This window comes from Erythrolamprus reginae, chromosome Z (assembly GCF_031021105.1).
Source record: "Erythrolamprus reginae isolate rEryReg1 chromosome Z, rEryReg1.hap1, whole genome shotgun sequence".
NCBI lineage: Eukaryota > Metazoa > Chordata > Lepidosauria > Squamata > Dipsadidae > Erythrolamprus > Erythrolamprus reginae.
The window spans coordinates 34894770-34922630 of NC_091963.1; the positions used below are offsets into that span (position 1 = coordinate 34894770).

Genomic DNA, 27861 nt, shown 5'->3' on the forward strand with positions numbered 1-27861 from the left:
CTGAACACAGCTCTTGTGATTTGCAAATTGATATTTATCACTTAGCATGTTATATGAATCCAGCCACTTTTGTCCATTCAGTAAACTATGATAAAGTATGATTTAGTACATTGTATGAACTTCCTCTCAGCTTCACAGTAATATGGAGAAAGCAAAAGTACATGGAAGTGCTAAACCCAGGAGTAAAGTGATAAAATGATGTGAATTACATCATTTTAATGTTAATATACACAAGTAGAGGTAAAATTGCTTTGGAAGAAATGTAGATTTATAGTGATCAATAGGAAAAGTAAGCTGAGAAATTTTCAATAAAATAGTGTATCTTTGTATAGTAAGTGGATTTATAGTATTTTTTCTTCAACTATTTTTAAAAATATACATAATATTTAAATTATCTATTTTTAAAACATGGCATAATTTAATATTAGATTTTTATCTTTTAAGGCAGTAAACATACCTAATACTAAGTATAATATTTTTTTTAGATTATAATTTCTGTGCAAATCCTGGCTAGCATCCTTGCAATTAGGTCTGATTTAGGCATGCAGCAGAAGGAAGCTCCACTTACTTATAAAATAAGTTATATTTTTCCAGTATTCTTTTATGGAAAACCAACTAGGAGGCACAGGTGGAATACTAGTCATTAATTAAGACAAGTTAGACTAGAAAGAACCACTTTTTCTTATATTTTTCTTGAAGAAAAGACTGCTTGAGAGAAAGTTCTTCGCTTGCAGTCTTTTAAAGATTTTCAGTCTACAGTATTCTGAACTTCTCTTTCACAATCTTGCATTTAAAGATGTGGCCTAAGCTAGGATATTTATAATAGATAATCAGTTTTATTTTGAAAAGTAAACCAAGAGAAAGCCTCACTGTTGTAAAGTTCATTTGTTATTTGGAGGTGATTTGTCAGGAACCTATCTATCAGGCATGTACATAAGCTGATAAAGGCAGATACATTATCATTTTACATTTATTGTGGCACGGCTGATCACAATAAAATCTTGCTTTATTGGAAAAGTAAAATAATAAATGAAATATTTTTGGGATATTCTGAATTCATGTTTAGCAAACAAGTGCTGCTGTAAAGCATATTGTAATTTAAGTCAAATTAATATAATTAATTCTTATATTTCTGGTTATTATTTTGTTCCTATTTTATGTTTTGCCATGAGAGTCTTCTGTTTATACCTAGATGTGGGTTATAGATGTTCTAAATAAATATTTTGAAATCTTTCACCTTTTTGTACAATACATATTTTCTCTTTTGAATCACACACTTGTTTCTTTGCAAGGCTTCTCTTGCAATTAAATTTTTGAAATATAAGAGCAAAGATTTCCATTCGAGTAGCAGCCAGAATTATAAAAAGAGGAATCAGATAGAGAAAAAATTGTTGTCTATTTAGCCTTGAAAGAGCTGAAATGGGAGATAATAAAAAGGGAGAATCTGAGAAGATACATTTGGTTCATGGAAATCAATATTTTTGCTGTACTTGTTTTTACTGTCCTTCATTACTTTGTCTCATGTTATTTTATTCTGAATTCAGAAGATGTGCAGTTTTTTTTCTTTCCCCATTGTGAAATAAGAGTGTGTATTCTTTATTTTTACAGAAATGGTCTCTTGAACCTTTTATTCCCTTTTTTTTCAAGAACAATCTTGCCATTCAGAAACAATGCCACAACCAAGGTTTGAACTTGAGTTCTTATAACTATTACCCCATACGAACTAACAGTGCATTTTTAAAGTGTTCTTTAACTGAAATTCTGACAGAATTGTAAGATAACTATAAGGTAATGCAGAATAAAGCAATAAGGCCTATAAGGTAGCTATATGAAAGTAAGTTATAATGATAACACATTTCACTTCTGTAGCTGCAGAAGAATGACTGTATTAGCAAGAAAAGAAAATCCAGAGTATGCATTGATACAATATATTTTTTCTTCAACTTTTTATTTAAACTTCCTTTCACATCACTGTAATATATTTCATAGTAGAAAGAAAAAACACATTTTACTGATATGGCTGTAAATCTTGTAAGACAGGTAAGGAAGGACAAATGCTGAAAACTGGATTGTCAAGTAGAGACTGTAGATCTTTTGAAGTGCTCTTAACAGGAAGTTTCAGAGGCAGCTTAATTATAAAGTAGTTGAATAGGGAGGATTTTTCCCCCTTCAGTTTTTACTTTGAGGTAATAGGACAATTTGGAAGAGGGAACACATCTTTTCAAATGTTATGGTTAGGAGATTTGACTATCAATATTCTAAAAATTCTTAAGAGCTTTTAAAATGTATGGGAAGAAATATGTGCACTGGTGTGCCTTTCGTCCCCTGTCCAATTATCTTTCCTTTCTTTCACCTATCTTATATATTCTCTTCCTTTCATATATCCTCTCCTCTAAGTTCACTTTCACCCTCTTTTATATTATCACATGTCTATTTTTCTTCCTATGCATTTGTGTATTGGACAAATGAATAAATAAATGTCCCTTTTTTAATTGACACAGCAAGTCTTCTTTACATAGGATGTTGAAATTGTTCTTTGATCCGGATAAAAGAACTTGTAAAATTGAACAAGAATATAGCCATAGGATTTACTTTATTCTCATTTGTTTAATTTGGACTGCTAGTGTATGTTGCATGAAGAAATGTCAGGATTATTTTTTCTCTTTCCCCCCGTTAGGACACCAGCAGGAATAAATTCAACACAAGCATGTTGCCAGTAAAAACTAATCAGAGGCCCACAGTAGCAACCAAGGAGAAAATGCTTTAACAACCGAAAGCGATTTTCCTTTTGATCCTTTGCCTGGCAATTTAAAACTGTACAAAACAATGGTTTTATTCCCTGAAAAGTAGTGGGCCACAATCCAGGCGGCGTTAAGCGCATTGGGCACCACTTTAAGAGATAAAGCAAAGCCAGTCCTAAACTTAGATAACTCCCAGTAAAATTAAATAAAGCATTTCCCTGGTTTGATCAAACCCTTAGCTTTAACAATTTGGTTTTTAGTGTTTATAATCACAGAAAAATCTGATTTGTTATTAGTTAGAAGGATTTATATTAGATTAATAACACGGTTGCCACACCACAGCTTTAACAGACTAATCTGTTTAATAAACAGGCAAAATTATTGGGAGGTATGCTGGTTAGCATTATAATTTTGTAGTTAAAAGGCAGATATTGCTTTAGAACTGGAGTTACAGTTTTCAAATTTCCAATTTAAATCATTGGGAATTTTGAAATTCTTAACACTAGTCTTTCACTTCAGTTCCCAGTGATTTAAATTGAACTTATTTTTCCACAAGTTTGGGATCAAGTTATTGATCAGTTTATGCTAAATATTTTGATGCAACTCAGCTTCAAACAAGAGTGTTGGTTATATAAAACTTGTAAGATGCCACACTGTATGTGTTTATTGTAGCAAAGATATGCAATATGGACTCTTGGTTGAGTACCGTGAACCTATCAATCCATAGCACAACTTGAAATGACAAGTCATAGAAGCTTTGTTACAAAAAGTTGCTTTGAGCACTTCAACTAAATAATGGCAAAGCTAATTAGGAGCAGGTTGGTGTAAAATGGGCCTTAAAAGTTTATAGTATTTTCAAAAAGGTCTTGGAAAGGTAATTACTGTAATTCTTGGAAGAAGTTGCAGTGTTGAACTCTTGGACCAATAACATAGCAATTTTCCAAGTTCATAGTTTAATTAATTAGTCTCAACATTTATATTCTCTTAAATATTCAAAATAGATAATGGTGAAGAAGGTACTGATTGGATGGCAATTGCAGTCAGAAATACAAAATATTGCAAAGACTAAAGGTGACACCAAAACGTGAATATTATAATTTAGGTACATTAAGCTTTATAAAATGAAGCATCATTTCTAGGAAAGTGAGCAGGGATCACAACCTTAAAGAATTTGTGACAAATCTTGGATTCCTATAAGTGTAATACAGCATAATTTATAACAAATTTCTGAATCTAGTGCTTGGCACTACTGATAATAGAATTCATAGTCAGCAGGACCAAAGAATGAAGATGTCTGCATTGTAGCATAGAACAGCATTCAACAGAACCAGTGAAGGTTGTATTTGGCAACTCCATAAATTACCTTGAAATTGTTTCATAGACATATGTAGATAAATTTTGGCTTACAAAATTCTTGATGCATGTAGCATTTTAAAAACTACTTTTAATTTAGGTTTTTAATTTTAAAATTGTTGGACACTCCTTCACTCACAATATAATACATTAATCTGTAGCAGTGTTTTCTCAACCTTGGCATCTTTAAGAGATATGGCCAAATTCCCAGAATTTCCTAGCATGGATTTTAGCAGTGCACAAGCAATTGATACATGTGACAGACATTGAAATCAACAAATAAAAAATATTGGGAAAGTTAAAGGTTTTAAATCAGATGTTTTGGAGAAGTCAATGTTAGTCCTAAGGATAATGCCCTAACTCTGGTCCGGGACTTCTGAAAAAGTATTTTTGTAACCTCTTAATTCACTTATCAAAGAAATGCCATCAATGGTCTTCATATATACTCTAGTTATATTTGTGTGATTTTAAATACAAATTTATTCCAATAAAAATTGCTTCTTAATTATAGAAGTGTTATTTGCCAAATATTTGGCAAGCATTACACCTGAAAAAGTTTAACTACTTTGAGTTATTTTTTAAGTAAGAAGTGATATTTTGTGTTGAAAATATTAAGCTATATTTTGTATCAATACAAAAATATTTGAAAGAATCTAGAATATCAGCTTAGAAGTAAAGTTGATCCTTCATAAATTATTTTTAATTCTACCAATTGAAGCAGGCTGACTTTATTTCTGACAAGCAAGGCCAAGTTTCAGGAAGAAACACATTGTTTCCATCCTTTAAAAGGTGAACATCAAAGTTGACTGTATCTATCCTTTCCTTTATCTTAATGTTTGCTATTAGGTTGAGGTTTGTAGTCCTGCCAGTGACTGTTGGCTGGCAAAAAATTGAGTAAATCTTGCTCATAATTACTAACTAACATACCTATGACCTAAAATTTGAATTCATTTCTCTGGTATTTACATTACTGAATAATAGCTTTGTATAAAAGCAATGACAATTTCACCTGGTACATGTATTTTGTCTAAACTGATTTAAATTCAAAAACCTAAGTTGATTCAACATCAGTCCTAATATTTCATATTTACACATAGTTGTTATTGTGCAATATATAGAATATGTAGACTAGTTTACTGCTGTGCTCTTGATTTGACTAATTTAGCTAGTGCAGCTCCTCATATATTTTTCTTGGACAGTATGTTCTTCAGTTTTGCAAAATGAGATGTAAGTAAAAGAAATAACGTGAAAGTTATTAATGACCAGTTTTTAGTCCTCTTTTTTTGTTTGTTTGTTTATTTCTGACCTCATCCTGAGTCCTCCAAACTAATTGCTTGAGGTCAGTAAAATGTTTATACAAAATCTACAAGGATAGGATCTCTCAGTTTTCAATTTATGCTTGGTACCACATGTAAGGTCATTAGTCTTTGCTAGTCATCTTTTGATCCTCTATTAGGCCACATGTAAAAAAAAAGCAGTGGTTTTAACATGTTTCAAGCTTGGATTATTAAAAACCCAACTTAAACATTTATGTCCCTTGGTCTTTATGTATTGTCCATAAGTCTTTCTGCCATTTAAAAGCTTGGGGTTCCTCCGCTGTTCTTTCTATTTTCATATTCTTCATGTAAAAGACAATGAATTCTTTCTTTTTAATGTGTTTTATAAATGCCCTTATCCATAATATCTTTGATAGGTTCCAACAGCTAGTGTGACCATTGAAGGAGCTTCAGCCCTCAATCGTGTCCGTTGGAGCCAGGCTGGGAAAGAAGTAGCAGTTGGCGACTCTGAAGGACGAATCTGGATCTATGATGTTGGAGAGGTACTTCATCGTTGTTATAAATATTCACATGTTTTGTAATAGGTTTTTTAAAAATGTTAATGCAGTCAACAATATTGTGACCTGCCTCCATAGAATTCTGAGGATCTGGTGGCAGGATAAAGTGCCTGACACTGAGGTCCTCTCCAGAGCAGGCCTGCATTCAATTCCCACCCTGCTGACGAAAGCCCAGACACGCTGAGGAAAGCCCAGGCTATGCTGCTAGGATGTCAGACTATTGCATCTCTAGACAGCTCCTCTATGGTGAGCTGTCTAAAAGAAAGTGATCACATGGGGGAGAAAGGAAGTGTTACAAAGACACATTGAAAGCCTCCTTCAAGTCCCTCGGTGATATCGGTCCCTTGGTGATATCGACACCACCTCCTGGAAAACCCTGGCACAAGATCGACTAATATTTATCTGTCCATCGATCCATCCATCCATCCATCCATCCATCGATCCATCCATCCATCCATCCATTTCCTTTAAGCAGTCATTAAGTACTTAGCCAGCAGCTGTGGAGAAACTTCACACCCCTTCTTCTTCCAACGAAGGGTGACACACACACACATTGCTCTGCTTTGGTTTCAAAGGCAACAAAGTCCAGCACACAAGATTCCTGAGGAAACTGCAACAGATATTCTTCCACAATGGCCAAACCCACATGCTGCTATTTATAGCAGCAGCCCTAATTACTGGAGCCCCACCCAAACACAGGTGGCCTCCTTTATTTCCTGTAATATGTTCTTATTTGGTCTCTTCTACGCATAATTCTGCGCTTGCGTGGGTCCAAAATGTCATCATCTGAAGCTATAGAAGATAAGGAAGATTGACTGCCCTGGCTGTGTGCCAAGCCCTTCTCTGCCGAGTCACTCCCACCTTCTTCTTCGTCCGATCTGATTCTGTCGGCAATAACACAGGCCTGTGACATGTTGAATTTTCCCCGGAATCCACCTCCCCATTCCCTGGGGCAGGAGCTGGGCCAGAGCCAACCACAACAACCAGCCATCTGTGGACACATCGTCTACAGCCCATAATCCATTAGATGTCAAGATCCTCCTCGAATATGATGGATGAACATCATCACTTAATATTTAAATAGAACAATAATTTATGCAGGAAGCCATAACGATTGTAAGGTAATAATGCTCATGATGATACAAGATTACAAACATAAACCTTTTATACTTAAAGTTTTGTTGCTTCCCTTTCCTGCCCCCAAAGGAGATAAGAGGCCCCCAAAGAATGGCAAAGGGCTAGAATGTGAAGTGAAAAAAGATAAACAACCAGCAAGAAGGCAGTAGCAATTCCTGCTGCCAAGCAAGTTACATGGAGGTGCTCATGTAATTATCAGGAGTTGAGCGTGAGTTAAAAGAGGCTTGACCTTGATCCTAATATTGGAGTTAAATTAGTGTATCATTTCAGAGGCATAATTATCTGATGCAATATGAAATCAGTCCCTTTGTGAAACCAGGGGAACTTCAGTTTGCAGTATACACGTACAGTACTTGAAATGTTCCTGTATGCTACAGTCACTAAGATAAATTTCAAGAGATATATCCAGCACATTTAAAATGGATGATAATATGTTCATAGTTGTTGTTAACTTGATTACTGTTCATTGCCATTGACTTCATTTTAGAACGTAACACCTTGATTTCATCCATTCATAATTATTCGATAAAAAGAGTTCTTTAATATTTTTAAATTGGTTCTTACCCGAAAGGCTCACCAGAATAGATGCCCTCATCACCTCGAGGCTCGACTACTGTAATGCTCTCTACATGGGGCTACCTCTGAAAAGTGTTCGGAAACTTCAGATCGTGCAGAATGCAGCTGCGAGAGCAATCATGGGCTTTCCCAGAAATGCCCATGTAACACCAACACTCCGCAGTCTGCATTGGTTGCCGATCAATTTCCGGTCACAATTCAAAGTGTTGGTCATCACCTATAAAGCCCTTCATGGCACCGGACCAGGGTATCTACGAGACCGCCTTCTGCCGCACGAATCCCAGCGACCGGTTAGGTCCCACAGAGTGGGCCTTCTCCGGGTCCCGTCAACAAAACAATGTCATTTGGCGGGGCCCAGGGGAAGAGCCTTCTCTGTGGTGGCCCCGACCCTCTGGAACCAACTCCCCCCCAGAGATTAGAATTGCCCCCACCCTCCTCGCCTTTCGCAAGCTCCTAAAAACCCACCACTGCCGTCAGGCATGGGGGGAATTGAGATATTCTTTCCCCCTACGCCTTTACAATTTATGCATGGTATAATTGCTTGTATGTATGTTTGGTTTTAGAATGAAGGGTTTTTAGCTGTTTTAGCTGTTTTGTATTGGATTTACATGCTGTTTTTATTCTGTTGTTAGCCGCCCCGAGTCTGCGGAGAGGGGCGGCATACAAATCCAATTAATAATAATAATAATAATAATAATAATAATAATAATAGATGCATTTTTAGCCATTCCAGCACTTTGTTTTATATAATCTATACATGTTCATAGTAAGTTATTTCCAGAATCCATATAGATAATGAAGTGAATTTCTCTACATTATAGGAAAGATATTTGCAAAAAAGGAATTCTTAGTCTTCATCCCTATATGAGCCAGGGCATTACATAACCCATTATGGGCATTTTTCATTTTATTATCTTTCTTATTAATAATAAATAAAATGGGCCATAATGCTGTTGCTAAAATGTGCATGCTGGGTAAGGATGAAATAAAATCTGAAATTGGTCACAAAAAAGCAGTAAGATGTCGGGTGAACAGTAAGTATAATGGAGATTAGCAAGCTGAATAAACCATGTGGCAATGCAGTTCTGAATTCCTCCCTACAATAGGCTAAAATTGAAGTCGGTATGGTGTGTGCTTGATGGACCGTGTCTCTTTGTTGCTGAATGCAGCATAAAATATACCATCTGCATTATCGTTCCTGGAACAGTTAAGGGTGACTTGTGCAGCAATCAGCTTTTATAGACAGAATTTGTTTTTTGCCATTATCTTTGATAGTATACTGAGATCTCCGCCTCCCCACAGTAGGGAAATATTATAGAATATATACAGATTTAGCTTTAACTTACACAAAGTGATTTTATGGCCCATAGCAAAATTGCTTGAGCATGACTCATATTTTTGGCTTTTGCGTGCTTTGGTGGGAGCCGCTTTGGCTTGCAAATGACTGCAAAACATCTTGGTGTATCGTTATCATAATTGCTAAACTGTCTGAAGTCATTACACTCAAATTTCTGCTACGGTGCTGGCAGGACTTTATTCGCTTTATTTATTTATTATCTGGATTTGGGTGTGGGTGTTCTGAAATATATACATTCAATTTTTTTTCCGTTCTGAGTGATCTGACAGACACTTGAAATACCTGAATTGACAGTATAATCTTTTCATGCATGTTGTCTGGAGTCTAGACGAGTTGGAGATACGACTCTTTTGACTTCTCTTACTTCAAGCTACTAGGGATATTGTGCTCATCTCTTTTGGATCAGCCATTAAAATGGAGTTATCTATGTTTTATCTATGTTGTGGGCTTTGATTTCTCTATTTTTCTTTTCATTTGAGAAGCAGAGTTAAGAGTCCAATGCAAAATACATGGGATGTGGAAGTTAAAAACAGAATGTAGTTGGGTCACGTATTAGGTGATCTGTAGCAGCCTAGATCAGTGATTTTCAACCTTTTTTGAGCCATGGCACATTTTTTACATTTACAAGATCCTGGGGCACTCCACCAACCAAAATGACACAAAATGACACTCTAACACAGTACATATTATGCATATAGTTAATAATATCTATATACACCATCAGGAAAGACATAACCAGCTGAGGCTGAGGCTTCATCTAGGGGTGGCAACATTTACCTCCAGTCCTGACCAGGATTAGAAATCGGGACTGTTGAATATGTGTAACTCAATGTAAATAGTTGAAAAAAGTTGAAAGCTCCTGATTGGCTAAGACGCTGACAGTTGGGTTTCGGCGGGAAGCCTAAGTGTATAAAAGGAGCGTCTGTCACTGTGTAAAATCAGACGCGTTCCTTGCTGGAGTCACTTGTCAAAAAAGAGCTGAATAAAGGAACCGTTTAAAACCCGAGCTGCCTCAGACTTTTCACTGGTGACGTCGGACGGTTGAACCTACGCTCTCCACCATGGACAACTTGCCTGTCGGAAGAGCTCCTGACTTCTTCGACCCGGAGAAATCCACATGGGACAACTACATATCAACATTCGACATCTTCCTAGAAGCTGCGGGCATGAAGAATGCCGACAGCGACAGGAAAAGAGCCATTTTCCTGAATTATTGCAGCTCAGAGATATACGATCTCGCCCAGACTCTGACAGATCTGCTGCCGGCAAACTCCGTGACTTGGGACACCTTGAAAACCAAGCTCGTTTCAACTACTCGCCGCGGCCACATAATGACAAGTGCACGGCAGCCGAGCAGGGACTTTCATGGGTGTGGATGAGAGGTGGCCTGCTATTGGTTCATCACTAGCGGTCGGGATGAATCCTAGAAGGTCAGTGAGCATTCCCTGTGCCTCCACTCTTCCTGTTGCTAACAGCTGGAGGGATTGTGAGAGGAAAGTTTATGTTCGGATGGAGGCGGCTGGTGGCAGGCCGGATAAATGGCCTTGGTGTGCCGTATCCGCACGGAACACCAGACCATGTCTCACGGCACACTAGTGTGCCCCGGCACACTGGTTGAAAAACACTGGCCTAGATGACTTAACGTTTTTCTTCACCACTAGTCCTAAAATGGTCCATTTGTGTCACTGTGTTTTTCTGGGGCTCCTGTCAATTCTGCAGCTGATTGATTTCCAGTTCACCTTCTGCTTCAAAGAAAATGTTGCAAATCTGTTTCTCAAGAACTACCAGTATCTGCAGATACTGGTAATTCTTGACATACAACCAGAACTGAGACCAGAATTTGAGCTCTTAAATGATCTTGTCAGTAAGTCATTCACAAATGATTTTAGGATCCTTATTAAGTGAATCAACACAGTTATTAAGCATAAAGACAGCCAAGTGTCCACATTTTCACCACTTTTTTAGTAAATAAATATTTCGCTCTTGGGTTAAAATGGTTTATACAAGAAACCCTCCTGATTGGTGGTGGGATACAAATGTTTGTCTGGTGGTGGGTACAATTACTGAGCACTTGTTATATGTTGCGTGTTTTTATATTATAAAATCAATAAAAATATTTTTTTTAAAAAAAGTACATCACTTTTTACAATCATGTAAGTGTTGACCAATACCTGTTAGTTGAGAATTGCTTGTATTTCCCCTGCAACTGTGTGTATGCGGCTGATCTCCATTGGAGCTCACATCTTGTCGTAGTTCCTTCTACTCCCTTTCCTCCTGAGTTATGACACTTTACAAAGCTTCTCCATTAATTTTGGACCATTTTTGAAAATGCACGTCATTTGTGTTCCCAGTTTGATCCCCCCCCCCCATAATAATAAAGAAAGAAAGTGAAGTCTTGGTATTTTTCTGAAATTCTGGACCAACAATAATGTTGTATGAGAGTTGTGGAAAGATTACGGTTTACATTTGAAAACAAAAGCAGTGATTATGTAAACGCTTCATTCTATGTTTCATACCTGTGAAAATTCTTCTATACTTTCTGCAGTAGGTGCATAACCCTTATTGAAATATTTTTATTGTTCTTTTTCAGTAATTTAACACTTCTGTTTTGTTGCACACACACATATTATCTTGTGGACATTTCCCAAGTGCTGTGCATCTATCGGAGTCTCTTCCCATGTGTGTAGTAGTATTGGAAGAGGTTTGGGGGCCTGTATGGTATCTGTGCTGTAAAACTTTTGCAAATGCCAAGCTGACAGAAAACCAGAGCAGGTAGAGTCCTGTAAGGGAGAGACTGACTTTATAGAATTGCTTTTGTCTTTGAGGCTTCAGTGGAACAGGTGAACAATGTTTTCCCTCCTTTTTCCAATGGGATTTACAAAATTCAGGGTGCTGTTTTTTTAACCTTGTTTTTCTTTTTCATTTGTGTGTGTGTGTGTGCGTGTAGGGGATCTTGTTGCTGTTTCATCTGCAGAAGCTTTAGAAGGGATGTCTCAAAGGTACCTTTTCAAGAGTCAACTGGGTTTTCTGAATTTTCTTTGAAGATGTTTTGTTCTCATCCTGGAAGTTTCTTGGATGAGAAGCCAGAAACTTCTTCAAAGTTCTTCCAGGTTCCTTAGAGGTCAGTAAGGGGTGAGCATAAGTGCACTAGTGTGCCTTCCATCCCCTATCAAATTGCCCCTCCTATATTTTATATATCTTTTCTTCCATTCATATATCTTTTCCTCTATTCTTCATTGACGTATTCTATTCTCATATCTTTTCTTCTATTCTTTCCCTGATATTTACTACTACATGTTTTTATTCTCTTTAACTTTCAGTTAATATTGGACTAACTAACTAACTAACTAACTAACTAACTAACTAACTAACTAACTAACTAACTAACTAAATAACCAACCAACCAACCAACCAACCAACCAACCAACCAACCAACCAACCAACCAACCAACCAACCAACCAACCAACCAACCAACCAACCAACCAACCAACCAACCAACCAACCAACCATAAAGTCCAGTTTCCTCTTGAAAAAGTAATTTTGGGACAGTCATAAGCAGGATGACTGAGAATCTCCCCAAATGTTTACCAATGTGTATTATATTCTTTACTTCTGCTAATCTTGAAATGCTAAGAAGAAATAATATACCATCCCCTCTCAATGGCTATTGAGAGGGGATGGTATATTATTTCTTCTTAGCATTTCAAGATTAGCAGAAGTAAAGAATATAATACACATTGCTAAACATTTGGGGAATAAGAATAGTGGTGAACAGCCCAGCTTAGTATTGTTGTCATTAATAAATATAGTTTGAAGGAGGTCTTCTAGTTTCCCATAAGTGATCAGGATGATTGCAGTTTGTAGGATTTATATTCCCCCATTAAATGCTGTACAAAAAGAAGGGTTGCCATCAAGAAGGAAATTTAATCTATTAGTTTCTTTGTCCTGATCTTTGGCAAGAGAATTCTTCTTTCAAGAAGATAGCTCTCTTGGAAGATTTGAAAAATCCTAAAAAGATCAATCAGGAGCTTTATGTTGGTCCTGGATAGAAAACTGAATCAGCATGTAGATTACTGGTTTGTAGAGTTCAATCATTCTTTACTAATATCAATTATATTTCAGTTTAAATAGATGATTGGTTCATTCATTCATTCATTCATTTATTCAATCATTCATTCATTCATTCATTCATTTGATTTATAGGCCACCCTTCTCCCCATGGACTCAGGGTGGTTTACAAGAATAAAATATGAGCAAAGATAAAAATAATACAATACAATTATAAAATTAAGAGAAGTAAAAATAGAACCAGTATAAAAACAATCAATCATCCCTCATTCATACTACTGGCTGGAACGGAAGCTATCGCTCATGGCCCCAGGCCTGTCAGCATAGATGTGTTTTTAATGCTTTTTGGAAGGGGCCGTGAGTGGAGGTGGTCGGAATCTCTGGGGTAGTTGTTTCCAGAGTATCGGTGTGGCAACAGAGAAGGCTCTTCCCCGTGGTCCCGCCAGTCAGCATTGTTTGGCCGATAGGACCTGGAGAAGGCCGACTGTGTGATCTAACCGGTCCTAGGGACATGTGAGAAGACCAGATAATCTGGTCCTATGTCATGTAGAGCTTTATAGGTATTATTATTATTATTATTATTATTATTATTATTATTATTATTATTATTAATTATTTTCATTTATTCATTTATTAATTAGATTTGTATGCCGCCCCTCTCCGAAGACTCGGGCCCACAACAACAAAAACAGTACAAATCCAAAATTAAAAACATTTTAAACCCTTAATATAAAAACAATTGTACATCTCATACAAACCATACATAAAGCAGAAACGGCCCAGGGGAATCAATTTCCCCATGCCTGATGACAGAGGTGGGTTTTAAGGAGTTTGCGAAAGGCAAGGAAGGTGGAGGCAGTCCTAATCTCCGAGGGGAGTTGATTCCAGAGGGTCGGGGCCGCCACAGAGAAGGCTCTTTCCCTGGGTCCCGCCAGACGACATTGTTTCGTCGACGGGACCCGGAGAAGGCCAACTCTGTGGGACCTAACCGGTCGCTGGGATTCAACACCTTGAATTGCATTTGAAAACCGATTGGTAGCCAGTGCAGCTCGCTTTCTTAGTTCTGTTAAATTTTGCTTTTAGTATTTTATCCTTCTACATTTAACTTAGCATAAGTAAAATGAAATACCTTTTGTCTTTTTCAAATTCTATATTTCAAATTTGCCTTCAAAGCCAAATGCCTCTTTCTCTTGAGGTGTCTGTATGTGAGTGAATAGATAAAAGAGCATTGCCTAATCATTTGAGCAAATAAGTGGTCTTTATGATGAAGCTTTGTCTTAAAAGCTGGTTGGGCTCTAATGAGCTTCAGAAATAGCAAGTTCAATTGGACTGTAAAAATTTGGATGGCACATTCTACTAATAACAAAATTTAATAAAACTATGAAAGATATCTCAGCTGTTTTTTGTCTGATGTGCTTAAAAATCTATCACACTCATCCCCAAATTCTAATTTTTTAGGGAAACCTAAGAAAACGTTACTATTCTATTTTTGGGTAAAAATAAATATCTTCCAAAAATGGAATTGGGTGGAAATTCTCTATAGATAATTAACTCCATAGAATTTTAAAATATTGCATTCCAAATATTTATAATATTGCATTATACATACATTAATGCTGCATAATACAGCTAAAAGGCATATATTTGATAATATAATTTCATAACATTGTAGAGCAGCATAATGAGTGACTAAGAAAAATGCTAATTATCCAGAAGCAAAAGTAAATCATAGTTACTTGGTGGTTTTTGTTTTTTGTTTTTGTTTTGCAAAAAATAAAGCAGATTGCCTAAAATAATTACAGCTGTTTGTAGTACAGGGAGTTAAATGAAAAAATGATCAGCACCAAAATTGGAGTAAAACTCTGCTGCATTAATGTAGTGGATTAATTATTTTCACAATTCAAGCTAACATACATGCTCTTCCTGATTGGCATCAGCATATGTTTTCTGGAGAAATGTCTTCTGAAACAAGAATTAGTTTGTATAATTAATCATCTTTATGTTCTTCTGTGGTTTAAACTGTTGCTTTCAATAGCAATCTTGGTCATGACAGATCACTTAATTACAGTGTTAAAAACTTTTTTAATGATTGGTAAAGTTGTAAGAAAGATGGAGGTTTGTTATGATAAGGTACAGATTAGCTTAAAATTACAGAATGTTAAAGTACAAATCAGGTTATTAATGTGCTCCTAAAAAATGCAGAAACACCGTGCTTGATGTACAATTTTAAGGTATTTGCAGACTTTGCAGACTGCACATCTCAAATAGCCAGGTTTGATAGCATTTTAAAAAGCAAGTCTGACATGACTGATGGAATTTGGAAAATTAAAAATAAAGTTTTGCATTGGTGAAGCACATAGCCACAGATATCTACCGTACTTTAAACAAACCATGGTTTTAATGCAGTATAAAACTGCAGAGCCAACAAAGCATGATAATTGAAAAGGGAAATTAAAACTGCAGCTTTCTTTTGTTATTCTTTTATTTATAGTTTGTTTGTTTATTATGATTCCTTCACATCAGTATTGACATCTGACCGAAATTTTGACAAAATTTCAGAAGTGATTTGTTATTGCCTTCTTTCTAGAGAAAGTGACTTTGTGCCCAACGTGGGATTAAAATTTACCCTGGCTTCTAGCCTAGTGTCCTAATCACTGTATCAAACTGGCTCTCAAGTTATCAGCCTAGAGCAGGGGTAGGCAATTAATTTTGCCATAGGGCCGCATGAGAAATTGGGATGGGTGCTGAGGGCCAGCTTGATATCACTCATGTCGAGCGCGCCTGTGGTGGTTCATGCACTCTGGCAGTGAAAACAGGCTACCGAGCTCTGTTTTCAGCTGTGACAGCTTCCTGCAAACCTCTGCTGGGAAAAGTAGAGCCCTGGAAGGCCGCACGCTCCATTTTCACTGGCCAAGGCACTGCTGGCCGTTCCTTTGCTGTCTCCAGGGCTGATCTAAGCAGGCCAGATCTAAGCATCCTGCAGGCCAGATCCGATACCTGGGCCTTGAGTTTGACATTCCTCATCTAAAGTAATAATCCCAGCGACCAGTTAGGTCCCACAGAGTTGGCCTTCTCCGTGTCCCGTCGACTAAACAATGTTGTTTGGCAGGACCCAGGGGAAGAGCCTTCTTTGTGGTGGCCCCGACCCTCTGGAACCAACTCCCCCCAGATATCAGAGTTTCTCCCACCCTCCTTGCCTTGCGTAAGCTCCTTAAAACCCACCTCTGTCGTCAGGCATGGAGGAATTGAGATATTCCCTTCCCCCTAGGCTTATAAAATTTATGCATGGTATGTCTGTATGTATGATTGGTTTCTTAAATTGGGGTTTTTTACATTACTTTTAATATTAGATTTGTTCATATTGTCTTTTTACTGTTGTTAGCCGCCCCGAGTCTGTGGAGAGGGGCGGCATACAAATCTAATAAACAAACAAACAAATAAATAAATAAATAATCATTTCGGGTCAGGCATATAGTTCACAGCTATAGCACATGCTTTATTTATGAGACTGCCACTCTAGCCCATGTAGCATAAGTGTTACTAATGGAGATAGGATTGTCTACCATGGTATCCTCCATTGTAGAGGATGCCAGATTGATTTTTAGCAGTTTTGGTTTCAAAACTTATTTAAAGGGAGAAAGGCTGTTTAATTTGATCCCTACCAGATTCAGATTGAGAACGAAGATCATAGGGGCACTTTCTCAAGAATTTAGTCAGTGTGATGTTTCTAGAACAGCAGGATGGAGAAGAAAAATCTAAATTTTTCAGTATAAGATACGGGAGTTTCAGTAATGCCTTCCGAGTTATGAAGTTTGGTCCAGCGTGATGTCTCATGTGATGATAGGTCTTAACCTACTGGCCAGTGTTCCCTCTAATTTTTTGGGGTGGGTGGGTGGGCGGAAAAGTATAGTGTCTGAGCGGCAGTCCCTTCGGGACTGGGTGGCACAGAAATAATAAATAAATAAACAAACAAACAAACAAATAAAAAACCCACCCTGTTTTGCCTCAGAGAATTTCAAAATAAAATACTGTACTGTGTGTCTATAACAGTGAGCTCATAATAGGGCAACTCTATCAATATCAAAATGCCACTTAAATAGTTGAGCTAGTTTCAAACTAGATTTTGATTTTCTTTCTCTCTTCCTTCCTCCCATTCTTTTTCTTTCTCTTTTCCTTCCTCTCTTTTTTCTATCTGTTTCTCTCTCTTCCTCTCTTCCTCTCTCTCTCCTTCCCTCTCACTCTTTCCCTCTCGGCTTCTGGGCAGGTTTGGAAAACTCTGAGTTGATGATGATTTTTAAGTGAGCGATTGCTCACTGCTCAGCTTAGAGGGAACTATGCTACTGGCACCTCTGCCATGTCCATCTGAACAATACAGTAACAGAGTTCACAGCAGACGTTAATTGAGACACAAACCCTTGCAAATTAAATTTAAAGAAAGAGCAGTCTACTCCATTCCTCTGATACCTGCTATGCAGTGGATGGAGGCAGTCTTCAGTCTGCCTGTGGTATTCCACCCCTTCAGTTATGCACACCAGTGTATACATACAGCTGATTAAAATCATCTGCATGCAGTTTTCTGGCTTCAGCCTCCTTGCCAGTGGTTTCATCCATTGTTAGCACGGAGGCTGGGCTCCCTGAGAGTTAAGCACAGTGGTACGCTTGTTAGGCTCTGGGTTCCTTTGGTGGCCTCCTTCTTCTAGATTACCTCCCACTTTGTTTCCAGCCATGTGTGTGGCACTGGGAGCTGCTGCCTGGAAAAATAATGACTTTTTCAAACTCTCTATAAAGAAAAATAATGAAGGAGTTTTGATACCACCGCAGGATCAAAGCCAGAATAGGTAGTATATATATAATGGTATACATTTGCCTGTACTGAGTTAGCAGCAAAATATCTCCTTGGACCTCAGACTAATCAAACCGCTTCTACAGTCAAGAGTGAAAATGTGACATGGAAACTTTTCCCTATGAGATTGCAATGCTGTAAGATTTGAAGAAGATCAGGCCTATTATTGTCAAAAGGGAAGTGAAAATTATCCGTGTATGATTTTTTTGTCAACTGTGTCCTTGTCACAGATTTTTTTTCTATGCAGAAATCGAGGTGTAAATCACAGGGTTGTGCTCTGCTCTAGCATTGTAGGAAGTCAGTAATGGCAAAAATAAAGCCTCCAGCTTCTCTCACAGCAATTCAAGATGGCTTTTAACTTGAGGTAGGGCAGAAGAGCTGTCTCTGATTTATGATCCTGTGTGTGGAGAGTCCCTTCTAGTATGTCGGGTAGAAACTGTCCATAAGATGTTTATTTAAAAAAAAGAAGAAGGAGCCCTGATGAGGAAAAGAAAAATACTGTGATGAGGGAGGAAAGGGAGCTAGATTTAGATTTTGGGATGAACAAGTCCATCTTTCCATCAGCTTGTCTCTTATTCTTGGTTGGTCCATTTAGAGTAGTTCCATAAATGTGTGCTAAAGGTCAAGCAATTAATGGATTGTTAGTCTAGGAAGATTCTGATTTTCCCAGTGTTTGTTGCAGAATTGGGAACAATCAGGATACCTTATCTTTCTTTTTCTCTTTCTCTTTTTCTCCCTCACCCTGACCCCCATTCTCTCTTTCTTTCTCTCTCTCTCCCCCTCTCTCTTTCTCTCTCTTTCTCCCTCCAGCCACCGCACAAATCCCAGTGATCAGTTAGGTCCCACAGAGTTGGCCTTCTCCGGGTCCCATCGACTAAACAATGTCATCTGGCGGGACCCAGGGGAAGAGCCTTCTCTGTGGCGGCCCCGACACTCTGGAACCAGCTTCCCCCAGAGATTAGGATTGCCCCCACCCTCCTTGCCTTTCATAAACTCCTTAAAACCCACCTCTGCCGTCAGGCATGGGGGAATTGAGACATCTCCCCCAGGCCTATATAGTTTATGTATGGTATGTTTGTGTGTATGTTTTGCTTTTAAATAAGGGTTTTTTAGATATTTTAAAATATTAGATTTGTTACTGTACATTGTTTTTATTATTGCTGTGAGCCGCCCCGAGTCTACGCAGAGGGGTGGCATACATATCTAATAAATAATAATAATAGGGGCAGCATACAAATCTAATAAATAAATAAATGAATATAAAATAAAATAATAAAATAATAATAAAATAATAAAATAATTATTAGGTAACTTTTTCTGACCTTAGAAAGTCAAGCAGGTAGAAATGAGTTAATGCTACTTAATTCAATATTTCTGCTTCCTGTGTTCTCTATCAACTGGGAAAGCAGAATTAAAACATTTGTCAAGTGAGTTTTGCACTATTTTACGATCTCTCTTGCCACAGTTGTTAAGTGAATCACTGCACTAGTTAAACCAGGGACACGGTTTTTAAATGAATCTGGCTTCCCAATTGTCTTTGCCATAAATAGGAACCAATTGCCGATCTGAATTTTGATCACGTGATCATGAAGATACTGCAGTTGTTGTTCATTGAATAAACTTATTCTAAGTCAAGAACCATCTGTACATTCTAAAGACTATTTAGCTGCTTTTAAGACTAAAGAGAAAATCTGTACAGAAGACCTCAAGGCTGAATGGTTTTCTTAGAGCAACGTGTAAATAGGATCAAAATTATGTTTAGAAGAAGTTAATAGTTAATGCTCTTTTGAGAGACAATTTTTCTGAAATGATTTTGTTAAATTGAAAGATTATAAGGCTACTGGTAAACCACACTTTAACTTTATTTGGAAATTTCATCTTAATCATTATAACCTATTTATCTTGCTGACGCTATCGGAGTAACCAAACTAAAATTAACTCAAATTCTTTTTCGCAGCCTTAATTAGCCAGCTTTTCAAAATCTTTTTAACTAGTTGTCTTGGAGCCACACATAATTTAGAACAGAGAATATCAACTCTGAAGATGCGAATTACTGTAAAATAACATTCCTCTTTCCAAATAAAGGCTTGTTTCATTGGAAGAACAAAATGTGAAATAGATGTGATGACATTCAAAACCATTTTTGCATCTGAAGAAAGAAAACTAAAATGGCTCTTCCCCCATTTTCAGTTTTATAAAATGGCCAAAGAAAAGGAGGTTGAACACTGATAACAGTGCTACAATGGCCACAATTAAGTTCCTAAGGCAAAGTGCCTTCCATCGTTGGGTTTTAATAATTTTGCATTTGGAGGAAAAGAAACTGTAAGATTGTGCAAAAGAGATATCCAATCGTATGAGCCGGGGTGGCGCAGCAGGTAGAGTGCGGTACTGCAGGCCACTGAAGCTGACTTGTAGATCTGAAGGTCAGCGGTTCAAATCTCATCACCGGCTCAAGGTTGACTCAGCCTTCCATCCTTCCGAGGTGGGTAAAATGAGGACCCGGATTGTGGGGCAATAGCCTAGCTCTGTTAAAAAAGTGCTATTGCTAACATGTTGTAAGCCGCCCTGAGTCTAAGGAGAAGGGTGGCATAAAAATAGAATAAATAAATAAATAATGAATAAATCTCAATAGGACAGTGTGAGAAATTACTTACTAATTAGAGGCATATTTAATACAGGAGAGGACCATTCTGGGTAAGGTGACAATGGTATATAGGTGGTTCTCAACATATAACAATTCATTTGGTGACCTTCAAAGTTACAACAGCACTGGGAGAAAAAGACTTTACACTTATACCATTGTACCATTCCCATAGTCACATGATCAAAATTCAGATGCTTCTCAACTAACCCATATTTATGATGGTTGCAATACCCAGAGGTCATGTGATTCACTTGTTATGACCTTCTGACAAGCATAGTCAATGGGAAACTAGTTTTGCCTAACAACTATGTTACTAATTTAACAACTATGGCAAGAAAAGTTGTAAAGTGAGGCAAAGCACACTAAAATATTTCCCTTGGCAACAGAAAATCCATGCTCAATTGTGATTGTAAGTTAAGAACTACCTGTAGAATGGCTGCATCAACCCAGAGGGTTTTCTCATTATTTTGTTCAGACTATTAAAATATTTAGCATATTATTAGGATTTTTTAAAAAAATCTTTTAACTTTACTTGGGCATCATCCTTTGTTGTTTCTTCTGCCCCCAAATGATGACAAAGAAACTATTCATTTTTGACCATCATCATTTAATGGAGATTCTGTGAGCCATGTCAGACTAGCTTCTGAAGATATGAGGCAATGCATGTGATAAAAAGCAGAAGTGATTTCCTTGTTCATTTAGAAGAAGGAATTAATTGTCTTATTTCCAATATTGGATTTCTTGGCCTCTTTGGAAGAATATCAGGAGATTAACATTTCATGAAATAATCAAAAGTTGGGTTATTTTGTGTTGTGATTCAGCCTGAGGCTGCTCAGGGACTGGCTGCGTCTCTGCTGGATCCAGGCCCGGAGGAGGAGGACAGTGAACAGGAGGGGGAGGACCAGGCAGACGGGGGAGAGGAAAGTCAGGAAGAGGATGAGGGGGAGCAGCCTGAGAGCCCGGGGGGGGGGGGAGACTCTCCCCAGCCAGTAGCCTGGCCTCATTGGATGAGGAAGCACAGGCTATAATTGACATGAGACAGCGACGTGCAGCTCAGAGACAAGACCAATTAGAAAGGTATTGGCATCACTGAATTGGCAACAGCTGGTTTTGGGTGTGGTTCTCCTCAGCAGGGTTTAAAAGGCAGGCAAGCCTTTTCAGCCATGTGGAGCGTTATCAACTGGAAGTTCTGTGACCCTGCTTTGCTTCTCGGCGTCTCTGATCTTGGCTTGTGGCCTAGAAGACTGGAAGACTTGGGGGAGGCGTATGTTTGTTATCTCCAGCGTTGTTTTTGACAGCAAGAATCCTGTTTTACTTCATAGCCTTCGTGAAACATCTTTGAAGTTTCAGCGTGTTCCTGTTTGTAAGGACATTTTCTGTTACCTGTGTTTGCTTTGAATTCTATAAACTGCCTTTGATTTTTACCAGTGTGTCTGGATTCTCTTTTTGGGTTGGTGTTTGCCTCTGGAGGGACCCAGACAGAACATTTTGACTGGCTGCCTTGCTGTATTCATAGAAACATAGAAATATTCCAGAATATTCTAAGATTTTTTTTTTTGTTGTAGTCACCACGATGTAAAAAAGATATTGAGACTCTAGAACACTGGTGTCAAACTCGCCGCGTCACATTGCTGTCATGTGACCTTTCATGACGTTTTGTCCATTCACTGAGTTGGGGTAGTTATGGCCTGCGTGCAATGAATCTGGCCTATGGGCCATCAGTTTGACACTCCTGCACTAGAAAGTGCAGAGAACAACAACAAAGATGATTAGGGGACTGGAGGCCAAATCAGAAAAGAACGGTTGCAGAAACTGGGTATGTCTCGTTTAATTTTTTTAAAAAAGGACTAGGGGTGACATGATAGTAATATTCGGATATCTCAAAGGTTGCCACAAAGAAAAGGGAGTCAAACTATCCTTCAAAGCAACTGAGGGTAGAGCAAGAAGCAAGGAATGGAAACTAATCAAGGACGGAAGCAACCTAGAACTAAGGAGAAATTTCCTAACAGTTAGAACAATTAATCAATGGAACAACTTGCCTATGGAAGAACCGTTGTACCTACCTGAACGGTCTTCTCAGTGCACTGGAAGGAGAGTCCAACATGGGTAATACTCCAATTCTATTGGTAGAGACTGAGTTAAGATTAACATATTAATGAGCACCGCCCCCTCTGCTCTCCCCATGAGCCAGTTTTAAAATGAAGAAACATAGTAAGAGGATAACCAATTTTTATTGTTAACAACCAATAACTGACTAACTGCCTACTCCGGCGTCCCTGCACCCAAACTCTACCGGGTGGGTTTGGACTCTCCTTCCAGTGCACTGAGAAGACCGTTCAGGTAGGTACAACGGTTCTTCTCCATTGCATCTGGAAGGAGAGTCCAACATGGGATATACCAGAGATTTACGGCCCATGGGAGGGAAAAGGTCTTGTCAGGGACGTTGGAGATAAACAAACTCTTTGTAACACACGTCTCCCAAATGCCGCCTCTGCAGAAGCGAAGGAGTCCAACTTATAATGTCGTATGAAGGTCGATGGAGCCGACCACGTTGCAGCTCTACAGATGTCGTCTATGGACGCCTGGGTGGCCCAGGCCGCTGAAGTTGCCGCACTCCTCGTCGAGTGAGCCGTCACTCCCGGCGGAACCGATTGGTTACGAGCTCTGTATGCGTCCCCAATACAGTCCCTGATCCAACGACTAATGGAGCTTGATGAGAGTCCAAGTCCCTTTTTATCCTCAGAAAATGAAACAAACAACTTTTCTGTCTTCCGAAAGCTCTCTGTGCGTACATCGATCTTATGCCATCGCAATTCCGATGGGTGATTGCCATGTGTGCAAAAATCAGGCAGGATGAGCTCCTGCTTCCTGTGGAACTCTGAATTTACCTTCGGTATGAATGAAGGGTCCAATCTCAGCACCACTCGGTCAGGGTAAAATACGCAAAGGTCAGGTCGCACTGACAATGCCGCTATTTCTGACACTCTTTGAGCCGACGTAATAGCAACAAGGAAGGCAGTCTTGATCGACAAGAGTCGTAATGGTATGGTTCTCAATGGCTCAAACGGTGGCTTTGTCAGGGCCTTAAGGACCAGTTGAAGGTCCCAAGACGGGAACCTCCGGATTGGCGGAGAATGTTGGTTTACAGCTCCCCGTAGAAAATCTTTAATCCAAGGATGGTAAGCCAAGGAGCGGACACCCTCAACCTGTATCATGGTTGCGAGGGCTGCTACGTGCCGTTTAAGTGTATTAGGGGCTAAGCCCCGATCCAGTCCAGTTTGTAGGAACTCTAGGACCGTAATCACTGAGGCCTGTTCAGTATTGATTTGGTGTTTGTCGCAGAAGTCGCAAAAGGCTGCCCATGTCGTCTGATAAATCCGAGAGGTAGATGGACGCCTTGCCGCTTGCATGGTGTCTATGACCTTTTCCGGTAGTTTTAACCCTCGTAACCTGACCCGTTCAAGTGCCAAACGGTCAGTTGAAGCCACTGGGGATCTGGATGTTGTAGGTTCCCCTGGCAGAGGGCTATCATCCGGTCCGGAATTCTCCAAGGGGCTGACACCGACAGTGCCACCAGGTCGGAGAACCACGGACGTCGAGGCCAATGAGGGGCCACCAGCAACACCTCCGCTCTCTCCTTCAGGGTCTTTTCCACTACCCTCGGTAGTAGGTTCGTTGGCGGGAAGGCATAAAGAAGTCCTGGTGGCCAGGCTGACAGGAGAGCGTTGACCCCTTCTGCGCCCTGTGCTGGAAACCTCGTGTAGAACCTCGGAAGTTGGGCGTTCGAGGGGCTGGCAAATAAGTCCACCAGTGGAAGGCCAAACCGACTCACCGCCTGTTGGAACAGAGCCGGATCCAGTCTCCATTCTGACGGATCCAAGGTGGAGCGGCTCAGCCAGTCCGCCTGTGTATTGGAAATCCCTGCGATGTGTTCCGCTGTTAGAGACCGCAGATGTTGTTCGGCCCAGCGGAATAGTGCTTCCGTCTCCTCCATGAGACGCCGCGACCTTGTGCCCCCTTGGTGATTCAAGTGAGCTCTGGTCGCCACATTGTCCGTAAGCACCAGCACAAAGGAGCATAAGCTGTTGATGAACCAGGGATGCAAATGTCTTTAGCGCTAGGAAAACAGCTTTTAACTCCAGAAAGTTTATGTTGACCTCTGAAAGGTCCTCTGCAGTCCACAGTCCTTGAGCCATATGAGCTCCAATGTGAGCTCCCCATCCCGTAAGACTGGCGTCGGTTGTCAAAATGACCTGATCTGTTATCTGGAATGGGGAGCCCCTGCTTATGGCGGCCGAAGTCCACCATTGGAGGGACTCCCGGACTCTCTGTGGTAAGCATACTTGTCTGTGTGAGTGGCTCACCTTGCTCCTTTGAGCTGGAAGCAGGAACCACTGTAGTGTCCTGATATGGAACCTGGCCCAGGGAACGATGCCAATGGCTGACACCAGAGTCCCCAGTATTTTTGACAGCAGTGACAGTGTTACTGGTCCTTTGCGAAGACTGGAAATTAGTCGCCGGATATTGTCTTGTCTCTCCGGTGACAACGACACCGTGCCCTCTTGAGTGTCGATAATCGCTCCCAGGTGTAGTAATCTGGTAGTCGGTACTAGCTGGCTTTTCTCCACATTGATTGTGAAGCCGTGCAGTTCTAAGGTGTGAATAGTCTCTTTGAGCTCCCTCTCTGCCGCTACCTGGGATCTGGACAAGTTGATTATGTCGTCCAGGTACGCCATCAGTCTGATGGATCGAGCCCTTAAGCTGGCAGTCAGTACGTCCAGGAGCTTTGTGAACGTTCTGGGGGCCAAAGACAGGCCGAATGGCATGGCCCTGTATTGATAGTGCTTCCCTTCGGTGACAAATCTGAGGAACCTGCGATGGTCCGGGTGGATAGGGACATGCAGGTATGCCTCCTTGAGATCGATAGATGTTAAGATGTCCCGGTATCGAATGGAAGCCAGAATGGTCTGCAATGAGTGCATCCTGAACCTTCGATATTTTATGAAAAGGTTCAGTTGCTTCAGGTTGAGGATCAACCTGCAGCCTCCTGAGGGCTTGGGAACGATGAAAATCATGGAATAAAATCCCTTGCCCTCGTCCTGTTGCGGCACCGACTCTATGGCCTGGATTTCTAACAGATGTGAGATTTCCTTGCGTAACTGCAGTTGCTTTGGTATGTCCCTTGGTGTGGGACAACGTATGAAACGGCTGGGAGGTGTTTGGATGAATTCCAATCGGAGCCCTTGTGTAACTGTTGCTGTGGCCCACTTGTCGGAGGAAGTCGCCTGCCAGGCTCTGCAGAACCCCTGCAGCTTCCCTCCGATGGGCTGCGGGCTGTTCGCGTCATTTCGTGCGTTTGAACCCTCTTTGAGAGTTACCACGAAAGGGCCTCCTGGACTGATGATAGCCTCTTGTCCTATCTTGATAGGAGCCACGGTCACTCCTATAGGACTGTTGGTTGTATTGTCCCTGGGAGAAGGAACGTTGGTTTTGCGCGGAACCGGTGGAAGTCTCCCAGCGAAAGGACTGCCTCCTTGAGTACGGCGTGAACCTTCTATCCGGCCTCCTGTGAGCTCTAGGAAGGACCTTCCTTTTATCTTTGTCTTCCACCAAAACCTTCTCCAACAGGTCCCCAAAGAGGGTGGAACCTTGGAAGGGACCGGAGGCTAGGCGCCACTTAGATTTAAGATCTGCCTGCCAGTTCCGTAGCCACAGCAGGCGACGTGATGACAATGTGGTTGCCATGCTTCTGGTGGCGAACTTGGCCGCGTGGAGGGTGGCATCCGCCGAAAATTCTGTCGCCGCCAGTAGTTTACTTAAGTCCTGGCGGAGGCGCCCGTCCTCGGGCCCTAGGCGGGATTGCATTTCCTTGATCCACATGAGGGAAGCGCGGTTGATGAATGATGCCGCTGCTGCAGCCCGAAATCCCCAACCAGACATCTGGTGGGCTTTACGGAGTAATGTCTCCGCCTTCCGTTCCTCCGGTCGTAGGCATTCCCCGGTCTCTGAGGGGACCAACGCGCTGGAGACCAGCGTCACTACCGGCTGGTCAATTGGGGGAAATTCGAGCAGCTTTTCCACCTCCTCGTCGAAAGTATAAAATTTCCTCTCGAGGGTGGAAGGTCCCTGAGCCGCCGCAGGCTGCTGCCAAGGTCTTTTGATCCCCTTTACGAAAATGCCTGATGCAGGAAAATGGTCAGACTCGGGTTGAGGCTCGTCCAGTAGGGAGGCTGAAGTTTGACCGGACTCAGTGGCTTCCGGAGTCTTTTCTGAACCCGGCAGGTTCATCACTTGCTTAGCCTTAGACAATAAGGTTCTGAAGAGTGCTGGCTTGAACAAGCCAACCGAAGGGGCCTGCTCTGGGGCAGCCTCATCCTCGGAAAAGCCATACTCCGGTTCACTTTCCTCAAACTGTTCTTGTTCTTCCAATAGAGAGCCAAAACCCGAGGGGGGCGGAACCGACCATGCATCTGGAGCGTGTTGTGGAGGCCCTCCATACTGTTGTGCCCCGGGAGCCTGCGAGTACGCATTCGCGATAAGGTCCTGCAGGTCTGGGGGTAAATTGTGCCACGCCCCGGGCTGAGACCGTAAGCCCGCCGCTGTGGGCGTGAAGGTAGCTGATGGCCCCTGAAGGCCTCTTGGTGCCTGTGTTGCTGAAGCTGGTCTGGCCCAGGATGTGCTGGGTGAGGGCATCACTTGAGGCAGGGGTAGAAACTGCCTATCTGGTGACCAGTCTTTCTCAGGCGTAACCCCTGAGGGCCCAAAGGTGGATGGGGGTGACATAGGGTCCAAGGGATGCCTTTGAGTCAGAGGAAGACCCCCTGGAGGCGATTGAAGTGCTGCTTCCAGCTTTTGTTCTAGCGGCTTAATGCGCTTTTCAGCCTCTTTAATGGAGGATGAGGAAGCAGATGAATGCTTTGTCTTTTCCTTGGCTTTCCCCTTCACCTTGTCCTTAGGGATGGCAGGAGAGCCTGTGACCTCCTTTCCCTGATTCTCCTCCATATTACTCACGGTTGGGAGTGATTTATCTCAGGCTAAATGTTGGCTGACCTCCGGTGGCTTGGTTCTCGCCTGCCTCGTCAGCAAAAGCTCCCAAAATGGCGTCTCGGGTCTCCCCGGGTCTGCGCCTGCGCACTAGAGCCATCTGGCTCATTCGCGCTCTTTCGCCGCCTGCCCAGCTGTTTTTCGTGCCCAAAAAGGCGCTTGCCGCTCTAGCCGCTTCCCAAAATGGCGGCGCCCAGCCTCCGCGACCCTCCGGACCGCTGCTGGGTCCCTCCGTGGCTGGGCGGCTGGAGAGTGGGGCTTCT

General features: G+C 40.8%; 1 protein-coding gene across 4 annotated transcripts in view; it reads left to right on the forward strand.

Annotated features, from left to right (window-relative positions):
* The window catches only part of DYNC1I1 (dynein cytoplasmic 1 intermediate chain 1), a 229102-nt gene that overhangs the window by 192090 nt on the left and 9151 nt on the right, over window positions 1-27861 (forward strand). For all 4 annotated transcript variants that reach the window (XM_070767291.1, XM_070767290.1, XM_070767292.1 and 1 more), the window contains one exon: window positions 5788-5913. In XM_070767291.1, coding sequence (XP_070623392.1) covers window positions 5788-5913 — 126 coding nt within the window. The remainder of the gene's footprint in view (window positions 1-5787; window positions 5914-27861) is intronic.